This window comes from Heterocephalus glaber, unplaced genomic scaffold (assembly GCF_053883595.1).
Source record: "Heterocephalus glaber isolate CG9 unplaced genomic scaffold, H.glaber_assembly_v1.0 deba00001719, whole genome shotgun sequence".
In the NCBI taxonomy this organism is placed as follows: domain Eukaryota; kingdom Metazoa; phylum Chordata; class Mammalia; order Rodentia; family Bathyergidae; genus Heterocephalus; species Heterocephalus glaber.
In genome coordinates this window covers 2,389,455-2,411,167 of record NW_028258432.1, presented here as the reverse complement: position 1 = coordinate 2,411,167, position 21,713 = coordinate 2,389,455, and the positions used below count along the sequence as shown (strand labels likewise).

General features: G+C 37.4%; 1 protein-coding gene across 13 annotated transcripts in view; it reads right to left on the bottom strand.

The window, feature by feature from the left end:
• The window catches only part of Ift88 (intraflagellar transport 88), a 132,045-nt gene that overhangs the window by 44,402 nt on the left and 65,930 nt on the right, over nt 1-21,713 (bottom strand). For all 13 annotated transcript variants that reach the window (XR_002386189.2, XM_087199404.1, XM_087199409.1 and 10 more), the window contains 5 exons: nt 18,138-18,224; nt 11,569-11,755; nt 9,149-9,257; nt 6,727-6,877; nt 5,909-6,024 (listed from right to left, as the gene is read on the bottom strand). Coding sequence is in view for 12 of the 13 variants with exons in the window: in XM_087199404.1 (XP_087055530.1) it covers nt 5,909-6,024; nt 6,727-6,877; nt 9,149-9,257; nt 11,569-11,755; nt 18,138-18,224 (650 nt within the window). In the remaining variant the exon portion in view is untranslated. The remainder of the gene's footprint in view (nt 1-5,908; nt 6,025-6,726; nt 6,878-9,148; nt 9,258-11,568; nt 11,756-18,137; nt 18,225-21,713) is intronic.

Below are 21,713 nucleotides of genomic sequence, written 5' to 3'. Positions count from 1 at the left end.
GTCAACTCATTTTGATTTAATTTTTGTATATGGTATAAAGTAACAGCCAAATTTACTCTTTCATATGTAGATAACTGGTTTTTTTGGCGGGGAGACCCAGGATCAAACTCAGGACCTTGCACTTGCGAGTCAAGTGGTGGTACCACTGAGCTAAATCCCCAGCCCCTGATATCTGGCTTTTGAAGTGCTTTCTGCTGAAAAGATTTGTCTCTCTCACATAATTTACTAATTATGTGAAGGTTTGCTTCTGGAGTCTAGGTTATATTCTACTGTGTTTATATATCTGTCTTTCTGCCAACACAACACTGTTTTGATTGCTATAGCTCAGAAACAAATTTTGAAATCAGGAAGTGTGAGTCCTCCAACTTTGTTTCTTTTCAATTATTTTGGCTCCTCATGGTCCTTTGAAATTCCATATGATTATTAGGGTATATTTTTATTTCTATAAAATGTTATTAGGATTTTGATAGAAACTGCATTAAACTTAAGATTATTTTGAATAGCACTGTCATCTTAACAATATTAAATCTTCTAATCCATGAACATGGCTATCTTTCCATTTATCTGTCTTCTTTAATTCCATTCAATAATGGTTTTTACTATTGTAAATGAAGCTGTTCTCTCAATTTCCCATCTAGACTGTTCACTGCATGTGTATAGAAATACAATGGATTTTTGTGTGATTTCATATCCTGCACTTTGCTGAATTCACTTCTTAGATCTATTTTTTTTGTGTGGATTCTTTAGGGATTTCTATTTATAATATCTGTGAAGAGATATACTATTTCTTCATCCTTTCAAACTTAGTGGCTTTTATTACTTTTTCAAGTTAATATTGAGTTTGTGGGATATAACTCATTGTGGGTCAGCTTTCGTTTAACGGGAAATGTCTTAATTTCTATTTCATTCCTGCTGGAGGATCCTTTTGCTGGACAAGAATTTTTGACCAAGAGTTGTTCTTGTCTTCTGATTTTTACAACTGCAGGACTTTAAAAATATGATTCCATTGTCTTCTGGCCTCCAAAGTTTCTGCTGAGAAATCTGCTGATAGTCTTACTGAGGATTCCTTGTATTTGAAGTGCACTTTTCTTTTGCTACTTTCAAGATTCTCTTTCAATAGTTTGATTATAATGTGTCTCATGGTTGATCTCTCTGGGTTTTTCCTATAGTTCACTGAGTTGTAGATTCATGTCTTTCATCACATTTTGGAAATATTGTTGTATACTATTTCTTCAAACAGTCTTTCTGTGCCATTCCCTTCTTCTTTCCCTTCTGGAGATCCTGTAATGCATATATTGATCTGCCTGGTAGCGTTTTATGGTAATAATAATGATATATATTAAAAACTTTCTCTAAGACTGTGCAATAATGGAACTACATTGAGTGGATTCATTAGGGGCAGAATTTCTTGAGTTTCTAAGATATGATTTATAGATCTAAAGAAAATATAGAACAGGGCCAGGGATTTAGCTCAGTGACACTGTGCCTGCCTCTCAAGCACAAGGTCCGGAGTTCAAGCCCTGGTACAAAAAAAAAAAAAAAAATCTATCTATCTATCTATCTAACAATAGTATAGGATTAACTCAATTATCAAAATACCAGATTAATAAGAACCACAAAAATATAAAACATAGCAAGATGAGAATTTCTATAATAAAAATAGCATAATAAGAAATTCATCTGAATTCAATGATATGCTAGGCACACTATAATATGCAAAGAACTGTGATATAAGAATTAGCATCCCCACCCCTAAAGAGCTTATATTTTATTGTAAAGGTGCAATTTACATAACAAAGAATGTATGTATACATATATATGTGTGTGTATATATATATATATATATATATATATATGTAATTACTAAGTGTCAACTGGAAATAAAATATATACTAAAAAATTTAGTATATAAAAAAGAATATTAAGATAGTACAGAAAACAAATGCCCACAAAAAGGAGAGGTAATGTCATTAGTGTGCACTGAATGTCTCTCTTACTGAGAAAGAAGGTAAAAACAGATAAATTTAAAGGAATGTTAAAGGAGTTTCTACAAAAGATTTCTATTTCCAAAGAAATTGAATCATAAAATAGGGAGAGGAACTGATAAGATCCTAGAAGAAAACAAAAGTTGGAGAAACAAGATTGAAAAGCAGTGTTCACATAATACAGATTTATGCGGCACCAATTCACCTAATAAATATTAGCTTTTTGTCATTGAGACACAATACCCAAAACATAAAGGACTAAAGGTTTAATTTGCTCATGGTTTCAGCCCAAGATCAGCTGGCTTCAAGGCAGATATCATGGCAGAAAGGGTGGTGGAAAAAAAAAAAGAAAGGTGTGGTGGAGCAATGTTGCTTAGTTCATGGTGGACAGGAAGCAAAGCAGGGAAAAACTGCCAGACAGGAAAGGTGAGGGAGCAGACATAAATTCTGAAGCCATGTTTCTAAGACTCCACAGTCATACCTAGAAGTGTACTCCGCCAATCCCTGGAGCAGATCACAAAGCCTATCAATTTGAAACTCTACCCTAACCCCCACATTCCACTCCTTTTCAACCTGCTACCAAAATACATCTACTTAAATGATACTTAATCTCCAAATAAAGACAATATAGCAAATTCATAATTCCACTGAATCTATTACAACTATCCCACATACAATAGGAATTGCAATAATCTCTTCCTCAAAGTCTTGGCAGTTCTAGCATTTTTCAAAAATCCTAGTCCAAGTCTATTCTGAGATTCAAGGCAAACTCTGCTGTGAACTTCTCTAAAAATCAAAAATAAGTTATATAATCCCAAGGTACAATGGCATAGGGCAAACATCTCTATTTCAAAAGAGAGGAATAGGGGAACAGGAAAGACTCAGACCAAAGCAAGACTGAAACCCAGCAAGGCTAACATTAAGTTCTGTAGTCCCACTCCTGGCATCCAGGGCACATGGTGATAAAATGAGAGTTCCAAAAGGCTTGAGCAGCCCCACCTCTATGATCTGGCCAGTTGCAGCCCATGTGACTTCTCTCTTGGGTGGGCTCTATTCATGGCCTGAAGCTTTTCTCAGAAGACATTCCACATTCCTGACATCTCTAACCCCCTAAGGGCATCCACTGCACATATAGCTTCATTCCCAAAGATTCATGCCCTGACCTCTTATGGGACTCAGTGCCTGGCTCCCAAGTCTTCCTTTGAAATCTAAGTGAAAGCCTCCCTGATCCCACAACTCTTATATTCTGCATTCTGGTAAAACCAGCATCCTACGGATAATGTCAAGGTCTGCTGTCAGCAGAAACAGCAGCCAGGGCCCCTTGGACTATGGATGTAGTGGCCTCTGAGTGTCTGGATAGCTGGGCACAGTGAAATGAATCATGGGGAACCAAGTCCCTAGGAGATCCTTCTCAACAAGGGGTTCCAGAGACTCTTCTCAAGTGAAAGGTTTATATTTTTGTATCATTAAGCCTGCAATATATAAGTCTTGCTAATTCCTGAGATGTCTTCAAAGCCTCTTTCTTCTTGTCCCCTGTATAAAGTACTTGGTTTCTTTTTAATAGTGATCATCTCTTTAGCAGTCATATTTCCTTTGGTCCTAACTTTATATATGGCTCCTTATGGGCCAAAATGTAAGTTTTTCAAATTGTTTTGTTCTGGCTTTTGGTTTTCCTTTTTCACTCTAAATGTGGCTAAAAGCAGCCAACAGAAACCATGCCATGAATGTTGAGCTGTCATTAAATTTCCTCCTGCAGATTAATTACTCCACCATCCTTAATCTCAGTCTACCTCAAAGTCTTGGGACATGTACAAAATGTATATAAATTTTCTGACAGAGAGTAAGACACATGGCCTCTCATTCAAGTGCCAACATCTCAAACTTCTTGAATCTGGCCTTAACTGTTAGCATTTTGATCTTTTGAGCTTTGACCAAATCACACCTCAGCTCTACTGATAGAATTCTAGGGCTTCTCTAGCCTGGATCGCCAAACTTTTCCAAACTCCCCCTGAAAGCCAGTTCTAATAGTTTCTAAACCATACGATCAGGTGCAATCACACCAATTACTATACTTCTCTGGTACCAGCTTTCCCTTTTCTGACACACAATGCCCAACACCCACAACTTAAAGAAGGGGAGGTTTAATTTGCTCTTGGTTTTGGTCCCTGATTGGCTTGCTCAAAGGCAGACATTATGGTAGATGGGCAGAGCAAAGTAATACTGCTTAGTTCATGGTGAACAGGAAGTAGAGCAGGGGAACAATGCCAGAGAGGAAGGGGCAAGTGAACAGACATAGACCCCAAGGCCATACCTCCACAACCCACCCAGACACACCTAGGAGTGTGCTCCACCAATCTCCAGGCAGATCCAAAAGCCAATAAAATTGAAACTCCACCTTAACTGCCACAATCTGTCACATAATTTGTCTCTGATAGCACTGTATTGGGTGTGCATAGGAGTTTAATGAATGGCTGAATTAACCCAATAACTGAAAAATTTGGGGATAGATAGGGTGGCAAAATAAGAAAGAAAAGGGAACTGAAGGCCTTAGCAAGAAAATATATGATCAATTAAACAGCCTAATAAAAAAAGTTTTAGAATTAAAGCCAGGAGGAAGCTGACATTACAAGAGAAGGGTAAAGAGATTGGAAATCTCAACATCACCAAAGAAAGACATACTGGAAAGTAGGGAATATGGGAATTGGAAAGAGAGGAGGTTATGTTCAGATAGTTGAATATTGGAACATAAGATTTTACTGGTGTCAATGTGGTATGGATAGTCACCATAAGGTATGATCTAAGTGGCTGAAAGGCAGAGGAGGTGAAGATCAAAGGTGAAGTTTAAAATTTATGAGACCAGAATATTGATGGAATGGAGAATATGAACTAGATTAGGTAAGGAAATGACTGGTAGACCAACGTAGACATTTACAAAAAATAGTTAAGAATGGGATAAACAGTGGTAGACTGAACCTCAAACGAATGGTTTCACATAAGCTAATGGCTAACCTGAGAGCAGTTTAAATGGAATAAATGTAACTAAAACTATGTAATTAAAACTAGCCCTTTGACCTTGGTAATTAGTTTTATAATTCTCAAAACATTTATTTGAAACAAACATAATAAAAATTAATTCCCTAATACAAATTCTATATAGAGATCATTTAAGTCATTAAGCCTTCCTTTATCAGTTAAATGATTCTTAAGTTACATTTCGTCTTAAAATTCAATTTGCCCAAGATCAGAACATGATATATTCTAATTATTTTTGAATCAGACATACACCAAACATTCTGATGTGAACTTAAAGTCACTTAAAACAGTTTTAGTATACAACATATATTAATTATAAATTAAAACCAACACAATTTTTTTCTGTTAGGACTCCTCAGAAATGAATGTGTCCCAGAACTGAGAGTCATTTTCTAATTTATAAAAAAATAACATTTGTTCACTGAGATGTGAACAAGAAGAATACATAAAGTAGCTTGTAGAAGAGGTTTTCTTTGGTGGTCCTGGGGACTAATTTATATACCCCGTCCTTTCTGATTTTGAGATAACATCTTGATAAGATGCCAAGTTGCCCAGGCTGGGCTCAAACTTGTGATGCTCCTACCTCCTACAGTGCTGAGATTACAGGTATGTACCACAATGTCCAGCTGCAAATGATCTTTTAAAAACAGGATCACTCAAATAATATATGTCTTGTCCAGCTTTATGGAAGATATTTTAAAAATTCTATGCAAAGAGGAAATACTTTTGTCATAATAAAGACCAAGTTAAAAAATATATAAGAAAATGAAAATAACTCATAAATTTTCATATTTTGTTGCATTTATAAGATCTATCAGATACAAAATTTATAGGCATAAAAATTTCAACACAAGACATTAATTAAACATAAAATCCTATTAGTTACTTACTGTATAAGAGAAGCTCTTTCAAAGTACTGAATGGCTTTTTCACAAAACTGAGTGTCAATGTAATAGGCTCCAAGCCACTCAATGACTTCAATATTAGAAGGGAAATACCTATATGACTGGAAAAAATGTGGAATGTGACAAAATACAACTTCAGTAGCAATGTTTAATACACTTCTTAAAAACATTAATATTAAATGGATTTACCTACCTAACGTGAAATTTCTTAATAAAAAATTTATGAGTTGTCATAGATTCCTTGTAGTTTTTTGTTTTGAGACAGGGCCTTGCTATGTAGTCCAGGCTGATCTTGAACTCACTATGGACCCCAAGCTTGCCTCAAAGTCAATAATCCTCCTGCCTCTATCTCCCAAATGCTATGATTATTAGACTGTACCACCACCATAAGACTTAGAAAACTTAAACTTTGCTTGACACATTTTTCAATTATGTATAAATGACTTTTAGATATAATAAGATCTGAGTCATATTATTCAAAAGAATCAAAAAGGAATGTAAATCATGCTTTAGCCAAAAAACGAAGCTGCACCTTTTAAAAATTAATCAAAAACTAACTTTACATTTCAAAATGCTTTATTTAATTTAATTTAATTAATTAATTTTTTTGGTACCAGGGATCGAACTCGAGTCCTTGCGCTTGCATAGCAGGCGGCGAAATCACTGAGCTAAATCCCCGGCCCTAAAATGCTTTATTTTAAATTATTTAGTTAAAAACAAACTTTTCAAAAATTTTACAGGGCTGCTGATCTTAAAATTCATAAAATTCTAAAACACAGAAGGAAAGTAAGACACACACCTACCTCATAGTAATATTGGAATGCCTGGGATTTGTCTCCTTCACTATCATATAATTCTCCTAGTTTAGACAAAGCTTTAGAATCAGTTGGAACAACGCTGATCAGCTGCATTAGCCATTCGATAGCCTGATTGGGATCTTCCATTAATTCATGTCTTAGGCAATATCAGTTAAGGATAACACAGCTTTTCTAAATTGACTAATTGATAAGCAAAAGTAAAATTAGTACTATGAAGATATCTGTTAGCCTACATCACTGTGTCACTTTGTACTGTTTCCTCCAGATTTCTTTAGGAGAAGGGATAAAAAATGGAGCAGTATTGTGCACAACACTGTTGCTCTCTTTCTGTATCTTGCTGTTTTCCTTTTGCTTCATTATCCTCCACTGAGATCAACTCCCAAATTTCTAGCAGAATTATTAAAAGCAGTGTCCAAAATTTGTCCTTAAAATATGTCTGAATGTTTGCTTTATTAAGTCTATCACTCTTTTTAATTTTAGTTTAATACATGCATGCAGTACCTAATGTTTACATCCCTGTGTGAGTTCGTGCGTGTACATAAATGTTCCAATTCCTTTTTTTTCATCTCTTATCCTTCCTTTATCTCTTGATCCCTTTCCCCTTTGAGAAAGATTTTCCTACTTTCTATTATCTATCTTTTGCTTTGCTCTTTATTTTTACTATCACTCTTAACATGCTTAGCATATTATGGGAATCATTTTTATGTTATTTTTCATGTGATTTTTCCCTAACAAGATTAAAGGACCAAGAATAGGTAGTTTTTTGTAGCTTCCTTAGTACCTACTAAACCCTCCAAATAAACTCCAATAATTTGTCCCCATGAATAAGTACTATTTACTTATTCCTTATTTTTATGTTTGATGTCTTAATGAAATGAAAATATTCCAATCCAAAGATTCATTAAAAAGGAAAGTTATTCTGGTTTTTGTTTTTGAGATAAGGGCTCTCTAACTCGCCCAAGCTGGCCTCAAATTCACTATTCTCCTGATTCAAGCCTCCTGAGAATCTGGGATTACAGGCTCATGCTACTACTGGTCCCATCTTGGTCTCCTATTTTGTTTTGTTTTTTATTTGGTACCGGGGATTGAACTGGTCTTCTGTTTTTAATGACTACAAAAATGTGATACCACAAGAAAAAAAGTAAAGAAATGAGGGCTCAGTGGTATAGTGCTTGCCTAACAGATGCAATCCCTAGTACTCCAAACAAACAAACAAGCAAGCAAGCAAATAATAAAAATAAATTTAAAAAAGAGATTCAAACAGCCTTAAGCATATTAATTGTTTGATCACTAGTTGGGCAGTATCAGACAGTTTCAGAGAAATTTAGTGAACAAAACTATGAAAAGACTAAAAGGAATAACCATGATGCCATCTGCTTTAAAATTAAATTTTTAAACAAAAATAAAAATGTGTCAAAAGGGTAGTCCATAATACTTAAAATTATTAATACTATACTTTTTCTGAACATATTTAAATGAAATTTATATTAAGATAATAGGAACTTAAAAAGGTACCTAAGATTTTAACTCTTCCCAATGCTGTGGTCAAATCTTATTAAAATGTGAGAAATTAAAGTGCTTTTCATGTAGTGTGAAAGGCATGAACAAACTTCTGCTTTTCTTTCTGTGGGTGGGGGAAAAACAACTAGAGAAAGGCAGGACTCATGGAAGAAACTGAGAGCAATATTTTATAGTTCCACACTCCCTAGAGCTTTAAACATAAAACTGGCACATGCAGCACACACTTGAATGAACACTAGCTGAATGGAATGAATGAGTTCACATGAAGTACTATATAATTCTAGAGAATAAAGGTCTTTGGACAGCTGTATTTATTATATCTACATGACAGCTAAACAAATACATTATCCAAACTCACAAATTAATAAATAAGTTTCAAATTTTTATGAATACCTTTTCAATGCAATTTTTAATTAATTAATTAATTCATGTATATTTTTGGTACTGGGGATTGAATCTGGGGCCTTTGCCCTCAGGTACATCCCCAGCCCTTTTTAATTTTTCATTTTGAGATAGGGTTTCACTAAGTTGATAAGCTGCCCAGCAGGGCCTAGAACCTGTGATGTCTCAGCCTCCAAAGTACTAGGATTACAAGCATGCAAATGATCTTTTAAAAAGAGTCACTCAAATAATATTTTATCATATGTTAAATTTGCTAGTTAGATTATCTTCATTGGTTACTTCAAATATTATCCTCATGAATTAGTGAACAAATCTATGAAAAGACTAAAAGGAATAACTATGATGCCATCTGCTCTAAAGTTAAATTTTTAAACAAAAATAAAAATGTACCAAAAGTGTATTGATGGTTAAACTCATTTAATAACATACTCAATCACCACTTGTTGAATTAATAACTACCCTTAACTTTTTTCAAATAAGATACATATTTGCTATCTGGTAAAGCACTTGGGCACTATTTCGCAGAATTGCATGAAGTTTCAGGAAACACTCCAAAGCCTCATCTAGCCGGTTGAGCTTCTTATAGGTAAGGCCTTAGAAAAGAAAACAAAAAGAACACCTATAAGCATTATTACTGGCATAAATGTAATCAGTAACAGAATGACTCTTTAAATATATGTAAATATTCATCCAGAAGAAAAAATAAAGATGAACTAAGAATTTTTTATAAGAACAATAGGGGGTGGGGATTCTCTATGCAGACACCAAACATGTTACAGAGCTTTAGTGATTTTAACATGGTACAGAGGGCCGGGGATTTAGCTCAGTGGTTTCGCCGCCTGCTGCGCAAGCTCAAGGACCGGAGTTCGATCCCCAGCACCAAAAACAAAACAAAACATGGTACAGAGCAGTAATAGGAACAAAGATCAAAAGAACAGAAAAAATAGTTCAGAAATTGACTCAGATACAGAAGTTAATAAGCATTTCAAATTAGTGGGGTGAGTAGTAATAAATGGTGCCAGTACAGCTGATTATACAGGAAGAAAAAAATGTAGTTCTTATTTAACAAAAATTAATCAAAAATTTATTTGTAAACTACCTATAAATACAAAAAGGTATGAAAAGAAAATACAGGTTGAACATCCCTAATCCAAAAACCTCCAAAATCTGAAACTTTTTGAACTCCAACATGACATCACAAATGGAAAACTCCACAGTCAAAATTCAGGTGCACTAAAAATACTGTGTAAGATTACCTTCAGGCTCTGTGTATAAGAAACGTAAACAAATTTTGTGCTTAGACTTGGTCTCATCCCTAAAATATCTCATTATATATCCAAATATTTCAAAATTTAAAAAATATCCAAAATCCAAAATATTTTTCTGGTTCCAAGCATTCAGATAAGGAAAACTTCATTTATACAGAAAAATGATTTTATAATCTTTGGGCAACAGAAGGGCTTCATAAAGCAATAAACAAAGTCATCAATTTTTTAAAAGCCAATTTTGTTATATTAACAAGAGAAAAAAGAGCTTTTAAGAGATAAAATGAGTCAAAAGTAAAGCAGTGAGGGCTGGGGATGTTGCTCAGCAGTGGTAGAGCACTTGCCTAACACAGATAAGGCCTTGGGTTGGATTTCCAGTAATGCTAAGAAGGTGGAGGGAAGAATGGAAGGAAGGAAGGAAGAAAAGTAGGAAGAGAAGGAGAGAAGGAGGAAGAAAAAAGGAACAGTAACGGAACAATAATGGTAGGGAAATATTTGAAACTTATAAAGTGAACCAAAAAACATCTATCTAGGCAAGTAAGCCCTCACGTGAAGGCCTTTACTTTCCTCTTCCTTGTGACAGCAACAGTCTTCAGATACCTGATGCTGTACTCTCCATACTTTCCAACACAGTCACTTCTCAATGAGCCTTTCCTGACTCTATCTAAAACTGTACTTCTAACCTGGCTCCCCTCTTCCTTCCTGCTTCAGGCAGGAGATTAAATTATCTCCTCTGGGAGGAAAGATCCAGTTGGGTGAGGGGAAGGCCCCCAACTAAACAGACCAGATAAGACAGGTCTCCTGTACAAGTGCCAGCCTATCCCTAATGGACTCAGTCTGCCCTCAGTGTTTGGCCATAAACTTCTAAACACTAGGAGGTAGCCTTAGATCATGGGATAGCTGACAAGGGGTCACAATGTGAAAAAGACAATGAAAGAAACAAGCAAAACACCTATGCAGGGAGAAGCACATTTTAAAAGAAACTTCAATAATGATCCGAGACAAGGCTCCACACTGTGCAGATATATTTGCATGGGTTCACACACATGCGTGTGTGTGTGTGTGTGTGTGTGTGTGTGTGTGTGTGTGTGTAGGAAGCAGTGAGGTGCATTTCAGAAGACTCCAAAGGCAGGGAAAGGAACAAGGCAGCGGTGAGCCCACGTGGTTTGCAGTATTGTTTCTTAAAAACAAAATCTGAAATACATATGGCAAAATGTTAAGATGTATTAAACTGGGAAGGCATGTATATGACTATTTTTCTGTTTCTTTTAGTATATTTGAAATTTTTCATAAAAAGAAAGAAATTGAGATCCCCTCCCCTCCCCAAACTAATATACCTACTAGTTTGACAAAGTTAAGAAGAATATTATCCAGTATCAGTAGGAGTTAGGGAAATCATTCTTACACACTTGGTAGAAATAGGAATTGAAAAAGCCTTTTTGGAGGAAAATATGAAGTTGACCCAAACTTTATATGTGTATAGCTTTTGAATTATTAATTTCATTTAGGATGATCTATAATTTGAGAAGACAATAGTCCTCCTTCCAACTTTTTGTTAGACAGAAGTCAACTCCTCCTCATAATGAGTTGGAAAAAGGCCCAAATAGTGCAAAAGTCAATTTTTCCTTGTTTCACTTACCAATATTATAAAGGGCTTCAGTACAAGAAGAATCATTTCTTAGAGCCTCTTTATAGAATTCAGCTGCCTTCTCATAATCAGCATTTGCAAAGACTGTATTCCCTTTATTAGTAAGAGCTGATGGGTTATATCTATCAGAGTTCACAGCTAGATCTGCATAGCTGCTGGCCTGTGCAAATTCATTTTCCTAAATAAAGCATAAGAGATATTACAAATGAGTTTCATTGAAGTTTTCCAAATTGTCCGGAGATTATAGATGTAATAAAGACTTTCTGATTATAGATAATGATGAACAAAAACAAATATTTTAAATATCATGGTTGTCATAGGCTATACAAAAGATTTTTAATTGTCAAGCCCAGACACCCAAGTCTTTTATGATTGACTTTTCTAGTCTCATGGTTTGAATAACACTGCTATTTATATGTAGGTGGTTCCATGCTCAACGCCCAAGTTCCATGACCTCATTTGCTGCAGAGCACTCCCCTTCCCACCTGAGGTACTGAAATAGCTGGAAGGCACCTCTGTCCTCCCTGCCCCTGCCTGGCTATGTCACCACAAGGTCTTTGCAGGCCGAGCAATCCACTGTTTTCTCACTTTCTCCATTGGCAGCTGCTTGCACAGAACCTGGCCACAACTCATGTGTGCCAGGGGAACCTCACTGTTCATCAGTGGTGTGGCCAGCTGTGGCGGGTCAGCTTGGCCAAGCCAGGAGCCATATTTCCTAGAAACTTCTTCCTTGCCTGGCTCCTGTCCACAATTGGCCACAAAGGGAGCTCTGTGACATCTGGAATGCAGAGCTGATACACAAGTAGTCATCTTTTCTGGAAGGCTGTTTTCTTGTCATCACATGGAAGATGGATGCAGAGGAGCCCAGAAGTACCAGCCTGTCCTTACTCCAGTTCTTCCTCCTGACTGTCCTATCCCGGGCCTATGATGGGGCTTCACTGTGCACCCTGGAGCAGCTGCACAGAGTTCACTGCTCCTATAGACTTCCTCTATGCATGCCCTCTGGTCCTTCAATAGTAGCTGGATGTCAGAGCCACTCGATTACTGATGGTGACTTCTCTAAGATGTTTAACTCTCTGTACCTCACCACCAGGGCTCCTCCACAACCACGGAAGATTTAATTCCCATATCTCTTCTCCTACAATGCCCACAGTGACTGTCCCTAATTGAAATTTAAAAAGTGAAGATACTCACATATCATGGAATTGACCCTTTAACAATATTCACAAAGTTTTAGTATGTTCACAAAGTTGTGCAATTATCACTTGACTTTCCTTCTATCCAAAATATTTTACCTCACTCCCCCAAAGAAACCCTATGCCCAACAGCAGTCTCTCCCCATTCTCTTTCCCCCAGACCCCGGCAATCACTAATCTGCTCTCCATCTTCATGCCTACCCTGGACATTTGATACAAACAGAATCATAACACATGCATCTTCCTTCACTCAACATAATATCTTTAAAAGTTCCAGCAGCACGTATCAGTAGTTTGTTCTTTTTATATCTACTGTGTAGATATACCACATTTAGCTTATCCCTTCATTGTGGATACACATTGAGTTGCTTCCACCTCCCTCCTGGTTCTTATGAATAATGTTGCTGTGAACATTCATCTTATGGTTTAGATCTATAATGTCTCCCAAAAGTCTCATCTATTCAGAGTTGCGGCCTGGTTGGAAAAGTTAGATTACTTGGGGCATGACCTAGAAGGGTGTGTTCTTGTCCCTGGCACTTCCCTTTCCTCTCTGTTCCCTGGCTGCCACAGCATGGATAGTTTTCCTCTACCAGGCCCTTTCACCACGCCATTTCTGCCTTGGAGCCTGATGATCATGGACTGAATCCACTGAATTTTGTAAGCCAAAATAAACCTTTTTTTTTTTTAAAGTTGTTGGCAGTGAGTATTTTGTCCCAGTGATGAGAAAGTAACCAAACTCTGACTGATACAAAAACTGGTACCTATAAGTGAACATTATTGTCATGAAAACTAAAGCATGCAACTTTTGTTTTGTTTTGTTTTGTTTTTTACTAGGCAGCAGGCAAGACAGGAGGAGCAGCTGGTGGGCACTAGAGAGGTGGTGAACCTGAGAGAAGCCTGCAGAGGTGGGAAGAAACTGTTATAAGGGGCTGGATAAATGGCAAGTAGTATTTGCGGCTGTGACACAACTGGCAAGACAGGCACTTACAGCAACTTGGAAGATAGAAAGTGTACCTAGTGAATGTGTTCTTGTAGCCAGTGGATTTCTAGGCAGGATGTTGAAAAATGCCAAAAAACTCATTTTCACTGAGTATAGAATAGAGGAACAGAGAGATAATCTAAAAAGAGAACTATTTTGTTCATAAATAGAATTTAGACAAAATATAGAGGAATCAGAGGATTTGATGGGTTGGAAGACAAAATTATTTCATGTCTCCAACAATTTCTCTTGGTAGCAGTAAACTCTCAAAGTAGGATAGAATCAGTTCAAGGGCATGGCCATAACACATTTTGTAAACATCTGAGAAAGATTTAAGGCACTGTCTATAGAGATCTCTCTCAGGTAGAAAAGTGACTAAGATTCCCAGGCTCTATTCCACGGCAGTCTTGTATACCTAAGCAGAAAGGGGTCTGTCTTATAAAGAATGATGGATGTGGCTCTTAGGCTATGAAGTAAACTCTAATGAGATTACAGAAAATCCTCAGATCTATTAAAGGAGTTGGTCTGACAAAAGTGTTGCTAGCTTGGAGGAACAGATATAGTTCAAAACACGAAAAAGCCTCTGAGCCCCAAATTTATCTGGGCAGAAAGCAGGCCGAGAAAGTTTATGAACAACAAATATACTATTTCTTCTGTAAAAGAAAGATGTCCCCAGAGGGCAGAGCCTTGGACCACAGAGAGCAACAGACTAAGGAACCATTCCCAGGGGTCCTAATCAAGGAATACACACTTTCCCCAGGCTAGGTCTGAGCTGAGCTTTAGAATTGCTAAGTACTGGTAACTGCCATGTGCCTCTGGTCCTCCTCCTTTTGGATGAGAGTCTGAAAATGGTACTGTTCTCTCACCGTATGGCAAATTGAATGTGCCAGGCCTGGCCCAAACAAATGGGACAAAGCAAACAGGCTGCTTTCAGCAAACAGCAGCAGCTTCCCAGTAAATAGGGTAAATGGACTCCAAACGAAGCATACAATCCCCTGGTGCCAAGCAGTCCACTGATGGCTATCTTTGGATTCAATTATAAACATTTCACCCCAGGTTCCTTAGCCCCTTCAATACCTATATAAGCCTAATTCCTTTCCCAGTTAGCTGCTAATATTTCTCTCCTAGTGTTAGTCCATCCACTCACGGATGAATTCTCTCCCAGCTAGCTGCTGCTATTTCTTTCTCCCAGTGTCTGCTCGTCCTCACACGGATGTAATAACTCAGCTTTTCCCAGCTAGCTGCTAGAATCTCCCTGATTTTAGTCCCTGTTCACTGGAATAAACCTAAACTTTTCTTTTTTTCTTTTTTTTTTTTTTTTGGTACCAGGGATCGAACTTGGGACCTTACACTTGCGAGGCAGGTGGTTGAGGCAGGCGGCAGAACCACTGAGCCAAATCCCCGGCCCTAAATTTTTCTTTTTCTTACAACAAAAAGCCTATTTTTTTGACAAGTGGATTCATGTACGCCATCCATAAGATTCTGGTGCCATGACTCAGATGATAGAGTACTCTCCTTGGAGAGTTTTACATCTTATCTAAGGAGCCACTGAATCCACTTGTCAACACTGGTCTTCAAATTCTCCTTCAGCACTCCAGGCAAGCTGCTCAGCTCCATTCCACAGGCTTCAGACCAGGTAAGGTGCTTTATTTTACTACTCACTAACCCCCTCGGTCCTGTGTTTCCACTCCCAGTGCCTTTTAAGGTCTCTGTGACTTTAAGATCTCACTCTCTGGGTGCAAGGATTTAGCTCAGTGTTCTGCCTCCTTGCCACCTGCCACACAAGGTCCTGAGTTCGATACCTAGTACCAACCCCCCCCCAAAAAAAACCCCCCAAAAAACAAAACCAAACCTCACACACTCTCTCTCTTTCTCTTCTCCACTCCATAACTTTAAGTGTCCTCCCCAAGCCTGCTGCCAGCAGCTGTGCTGCAGCTCCAATAAAACTACAGCTGCTCTGTGGTTTTCCTTTTCCTGAACTCCTCTCTCTCACCTCAGCTGCCAGGACAGGAACAGGTCCATCCACTTTTCCATGGCATTTTAAACCCAGCACTGGTCACAGAAACCCCAGGAAAAGAACTGTCTTTTCCTTTTGGTAGTGAGCCAATCTCAGTGATGACCACATTGGCCTCAACTCACACACAGAAGCCTCCGTCACTTGGGGGAGACGTCCTCTACTGACCGTTACTGTCCCTTCATGTCAGACATGACAAAACCTGTTTTCTGTACTAATGGGGAATCATTCTTTTTCTTCTATTCCTTCTTCCACATTACAATGCCTGATAAACAATCTGAAAACTCTATCTTGATCTGAAGCCCAAGAGTCTGACACTCTTCTGTAATACTGTCTGGCCACAATTTAAACTAGAAAATGGCTTTCAGTAGTAAAAAAAAAAAAAAATGGCACTTTTGATTTTTTCATCCTATGAGACTTAGTTATTGCTGATGGTCCGAAGTTCCCTATGTTCAGGCATTCTTTTTTTTTTTGGTCCCGGGGATCGAACTCGGGTCCTTGTGCTTGCAAGGCAGGCGGTGGAACCACTGAGCTAAATCCCCGGCCCTGTTCAGGCATTCTTTACACTTCATAACATTCCCATATATATTTAAAGTGTACAATATGATACTTTGAGGTACATATACATTGTGAACTCATTACAATCAAGCTAGTTAACTTATCCATTAACTCACATACTTATAAAAATTCTTAATTTCATCCACTTAAAAATGTTTTATAATACAAGAATTGCTCTTAAACAAAAAGAAAAATGTGCTCAGCATCTCCCTCCCAGAGACAGACCAAAACAATCAACTGAACATCATTCTAGACAATTAATTGATATCTCTCTATATAAGTGCATTTTTGAAAATAAAAACTTGGCAATGCTCCATATATTGTTTGGTGAATGCTCCTTCACTTTTCAACTCAATACATTCATGGCAACATCATAATCTCTTAATGATGTAATTTGTTGCTGTCATTTGAGACAGGGTCTTGCTATGAAGTTCAACTCCCTTTGTAGTCCCAGCCGGCCTCAAACTCACAGCAATCCTCCCACCTCAGCCTCCCAAGTGCTGGGATTACAGGTGTGCACCACCCTACCCGGCATTTCATGACAGAATTAATAACCTTCTTTTCTGTCCTCCGTATTACCTTCCATTTCCTTCAGAATCAGGTATAACAAATTACTGATCAGATGCTACAATGGCTCTGCTCAGTTAGCCCATTCTAACATTTCTTTTCATTGTTTCTCTAAAATTTCTATTGTTCTCCTTCCGCACATTTATCAAACTTGGTGAAGATCTGGTCACTAATGAAACAATTTTCATAAAATTTATTAATGATTTTTTAAAATCAAAATTTAATGGCCATAATGTACACCATGCTTCATCCCAAGATCTGTCCTTCCGAACTGCTGGGCACGTGCTGGGACTCCTCTCAGGAAATCACCCTGTGCTAAAGAGAGAGGCATTTTGTCCTCTTCCTGCGGATCCATATTCTTCTTTCAGTAGATGTAAAACCTGGGAGCCCTTTGTCAGCCAGTGGTTTTCATCTCTTTCCTCATAGAGGGATACAGCACCTTCCATGAGTAACAGCAGTGATTCTTAGTGGTGCACAAATAAGAAGCTCGAAGACAGACTGGGAATGCAGTTTAACAAAACACCATCACTCTTCTGCATGCCTCCCTTCCCAGAACTTTCTTGCCTCTGTGCTTGTGTTCATTCCATTTATCTCCTCCAAATGCCCCTTTCTCTCACCCATATTCTGATCATCTAGTCCCAAATTCTCTATGAAATCTTTCCTAAAAGTCACAAATTAAAATGCTATTTGTCTTCTTTGAATTTAGGAAGCACTTATTACCAACATTACTTAATTATTCTCTACTTTGAACTTTTCTTCGTAGTGTATCCGCCCTGTCTCCATGTTCCAGATTAAGAAAGACTTTAGGACTTCCAATGACTGATATCCAGTAGGCACTCAATAAATGTTATAACCTAAGGTATCACTGTCTTCCTCACTAATCCAGAACTGAAAAATATCTAGAGCTCATCTCACAGCTATACATTCCTAATTCTTTCTTTTAAAGGAAAAATAACTTTACTTTTAAAAGAAATCAAATTTCTATTTCTACACGAGATCTTTCATTGAGCCCTAAACTTGATTGTGTATGCTCATTATAATGTTCCATTCCTAATTCTTGATGCTTGGCTTGCTACCACAGTTTTACTCCCTCCCTCCTCCATCACAGTCTTCTCACTTGTGCCTGCAAACCCACCCCCTAGCCCAGCATCTGCCATAGTCAAAGCCTCCACACCAAAGCTCAAACAAAAACTGAGCCATGTCAAACTCCACATGTCCAACTCACAGACACACACAAAAAACTTACCAGATAGTACAGGAATGAGAGGTTGGTTGCAGCTGCACTTTTTACCCTGCTGTCCTTCTTTTCAAACATTTTTAAGGTGTCAACAGCCTAGAAGAGTAAGATCTGAAGTTACTACCACTGCCATATGACAGAGTAAACTCTGAAGTTACTATCATTGTAATCAAGCTTACATTTGGGGGAAGGTTTAATGTGTATGGAGGGAGACTGGAGAAAGGAACAAGATAAGATGTAAATTTCATTCAAGAGTTAGAGTTTATAAAAAATAAAATGGAAATTGTGGAACTAAAAATATAACTGAAATTAAGACTACACAGAAGGATTAAACAGCAGATTAGACATAGCTGGAGAAAGGAGCAGAGAGTTGAAGGAAGGTCAATAGCAAACACCGAATCTTACGAGTCCTGTGAAGCACAGTGGTGTTAATTCCATGAAACAGGGTAGAGTGAAGGCTGGAAAAGTTTTGCCTATAGACAAGATCACACTCACGTGCTACAAAAAATTCTGGGATTTTTGCTTCTGGCTATTACAGACTAATCAACAGAAGACCATACTTTCACAGAGAACACCCAGAAAAGTTACATGAAATACTAAAAATACATCTTGAAAGCCCTGGAGAGCTCCTGAGGCAACCAGGACTTGAAGGCCAAGCTACCAGAAAATGTCTAGAATAAATACAGTACAAGTTGGCCATGATGGTACATACCTATAATCCCAGCATGCTATAAGGCTGAGGCAGGAGGATTACAAATGTGAGCCCAGCCAAAGCAACTTGGTGAGATCTTGCCTCAAAATAAAAAATGCAAAAAAGACTGCAAATGTAGTTCAGCATGAAAGCATCCCCTGGGTTGTTCAAATCCCATCAGTGAAAAAAAGAAACCTCCCTTTCCCCCCAAAACAAAGACATACAGGAACACAGGGAAAAAGCTCAATACAAATGTAATTAAAATTTTAAGTTTTCCAAAACCAATAATAGAAAATAATTTTAGTAATATTACAAAAAAGATCTAAATATAATTACATGCTCAAATAATGAGATATAAAAGTACATTTTAACCATGTAGCAAGTCTGTGATAATGCAAACCAAACAGCATATGTAGAATGGCCAGAAACCTAACATGAAAAGCAAATGAGCACTGAACCTGGAAATTATTGTTGAATATTAGAAAGAAAAAAAATATAGAGGGAAGCAGTGGGTTTTCCTGCCTTCCTTCTTTTACAGTAAATTTACCAAATAGGAAATACCCAGCCTCTGGGTATCTCCTATTCCTGGAGAGCAGCTATATCCAGCAAAAATCTTGCTTTACTTTTTACAGTGCTCTTCAGCTACAGCTACTACAAACATCTGAAATTCTGAGATGTGTGCTGAGGGCAGCGTTTTGACTCAAATAAGGTCACTCAAATGAAGTACCAGTGACCATGTTGACTCAAGTTTTTTGAAAGGTGCATTTAAAAGTACTAGATTTGGCTGGGGATTTAGCTCAGTGGTTCCGGCGCCTGTCTCGCAAGCACGAGGTCCCAAGTTCGATCCCCAGTACCAAAAAAAAAAAAAATACTAGATTCCATATATCTTAATTACTGTGTCAGTTAATTTTCAACTTGAATGGATTTAGAGACTTTTAGAGAGGTACCTGGATCACAGGAACACTATCCTCATCAGTGGATTAAACCACTGGTGTTCAGAGCTCAGTGTACTATTAGGAGGTAGGGCATAGTTGGAGGAAGAGGGTCACTGGTGACATGCCTCTGGAGGGGACATCTCTGGCTGGCTGGAGCTCCTTCCCTGTGTTCTACTTCCCAGGGGCCATGAGGTGAGTGCTTTGCTGCACCACACCCTTCTGCCATGATGCTCCTGCCTTGGAGCCAGCTGACGACGGACTGAAACTTCTGAAACCTTGAGCCAAATAAACCATTTCCTCTTTTAACCTGAGTATGTCAGACATTTTGTCTCAGAAATGGAAAAACCAACCAATATAATGACAGTATGAGTAAACTGTTACCCTTTTTAAGGGTTTTTTGGCAACTTGAAAGAAAAGCGTTGGAAGTTTCAAGGCCAGGAGTTTATAATTCCACAAAGTAAACACTGGAAGAGAAACATTGGAAGTCACTTCTCAGACTTTCTCACTTATTTTCTTGGAGAGATCTTACAAAACTGCCAACTTCCTAAAACTTACCCAAAAAATTATTGTTGCTATTATTGTTCATTTTGTTAAAACCATCTCATGGGTTCTTTATATAACTTCCACAGCTATTAATATGGAAGCCACTGCTGCCGTATGTCTAAGTTATATAAGCTGCATTTCATTTTGAATCAGAATTGGGATGTGTTCCTCTTCATTTTTAGCTTTTGTCATAACAAATGGATATGTTCAAAAATAAGACATTTGAATAGATATAACTGATATATGCAATTAAACTCTCTGAGGTGAATTGCACAGGAAAAGAAAGCTGCTCTCTAGAACTGAGGACATCCATACTACAAAAAAAGCAACAATAATTTCTGAAAAGGAATACTGTAGTAATGTATATCATTTCTATTAGAAGCAGCCATTCATATTATAGTAAAGGAAATGTGTTAAATTTAATTTTTTATGTTTACTACAGTATTTGTAGCTCATTAATAACAATACTTTAAGGTTACATTTAAAACAAAAACTATTTTCTCCCAAATGGTTACTATGAATACATATAATATAATATAAAGCAATGCAATAATAACCTATTTCTTAGAAGAATTAACAAAGGTATTTAGGACTTCAAACATTCATTTAGAAACACTTAACAGAGTAAAAATATATTTACTATTTTATTTCTACACTACAAAATATTCTAAAAGGTTACACAATTATTCTAATAAAAGGAACACTGTCAGGTATTTTTTGGTGTGGAGTTTCTGTTTTGAAAGGACTGCTTTCAAAACTGTTCTTTAAAATGTGTCCACGAATACCTATAAAACAGTTCTGTTTTTAAAAGTAAAATATTATAAATTTATAAATCAAACTAATGAAAAGTGTCAAAATTAAATTTAGTTAAAATTCATTGTAAATGGCGAGACGAATAATGAAGACGAACATTGTGAGCCTCCCCACTGCCCACCGCTATGTCTGTCCGGTTTTCTTGCTAAGGCGATGCCCTGAGAGCTGTCTTCAGCTCAGCCATTCTCCCTGGCCCCAAGCAGCTACTTCATTTCACTCACTGTTGGTTTTTTGGTTGTTTTTCCTCTATGGCAAAATGGTGACAAAAATAACGATCCCAAAGAACTATATTCTGCAGTTCCGGCATGTTTTCTTAAAAAGAAGGACTTAAGGACTTACTCTAAAAGGATATCCTTAAAGAAGAGATAAATTCTTCTTTTTTTTCTGAATAATAAATAAGGTAGCTGTTATCAAATGATCATAATGAGATACATCGCTCAAATTCTTCTTTTGCTTTTTGGTACCGGGGATCTAATTGAGGACCTTGCACTTGCAAGGCAGGCGCGGTGCCACTAAGCTAAATTCCCAGCCCTCAATTCTTTTTAACCTAATAGTGTTCCCTTCAGACTAAGATCATATTATATGTACCTCATCATACTTACA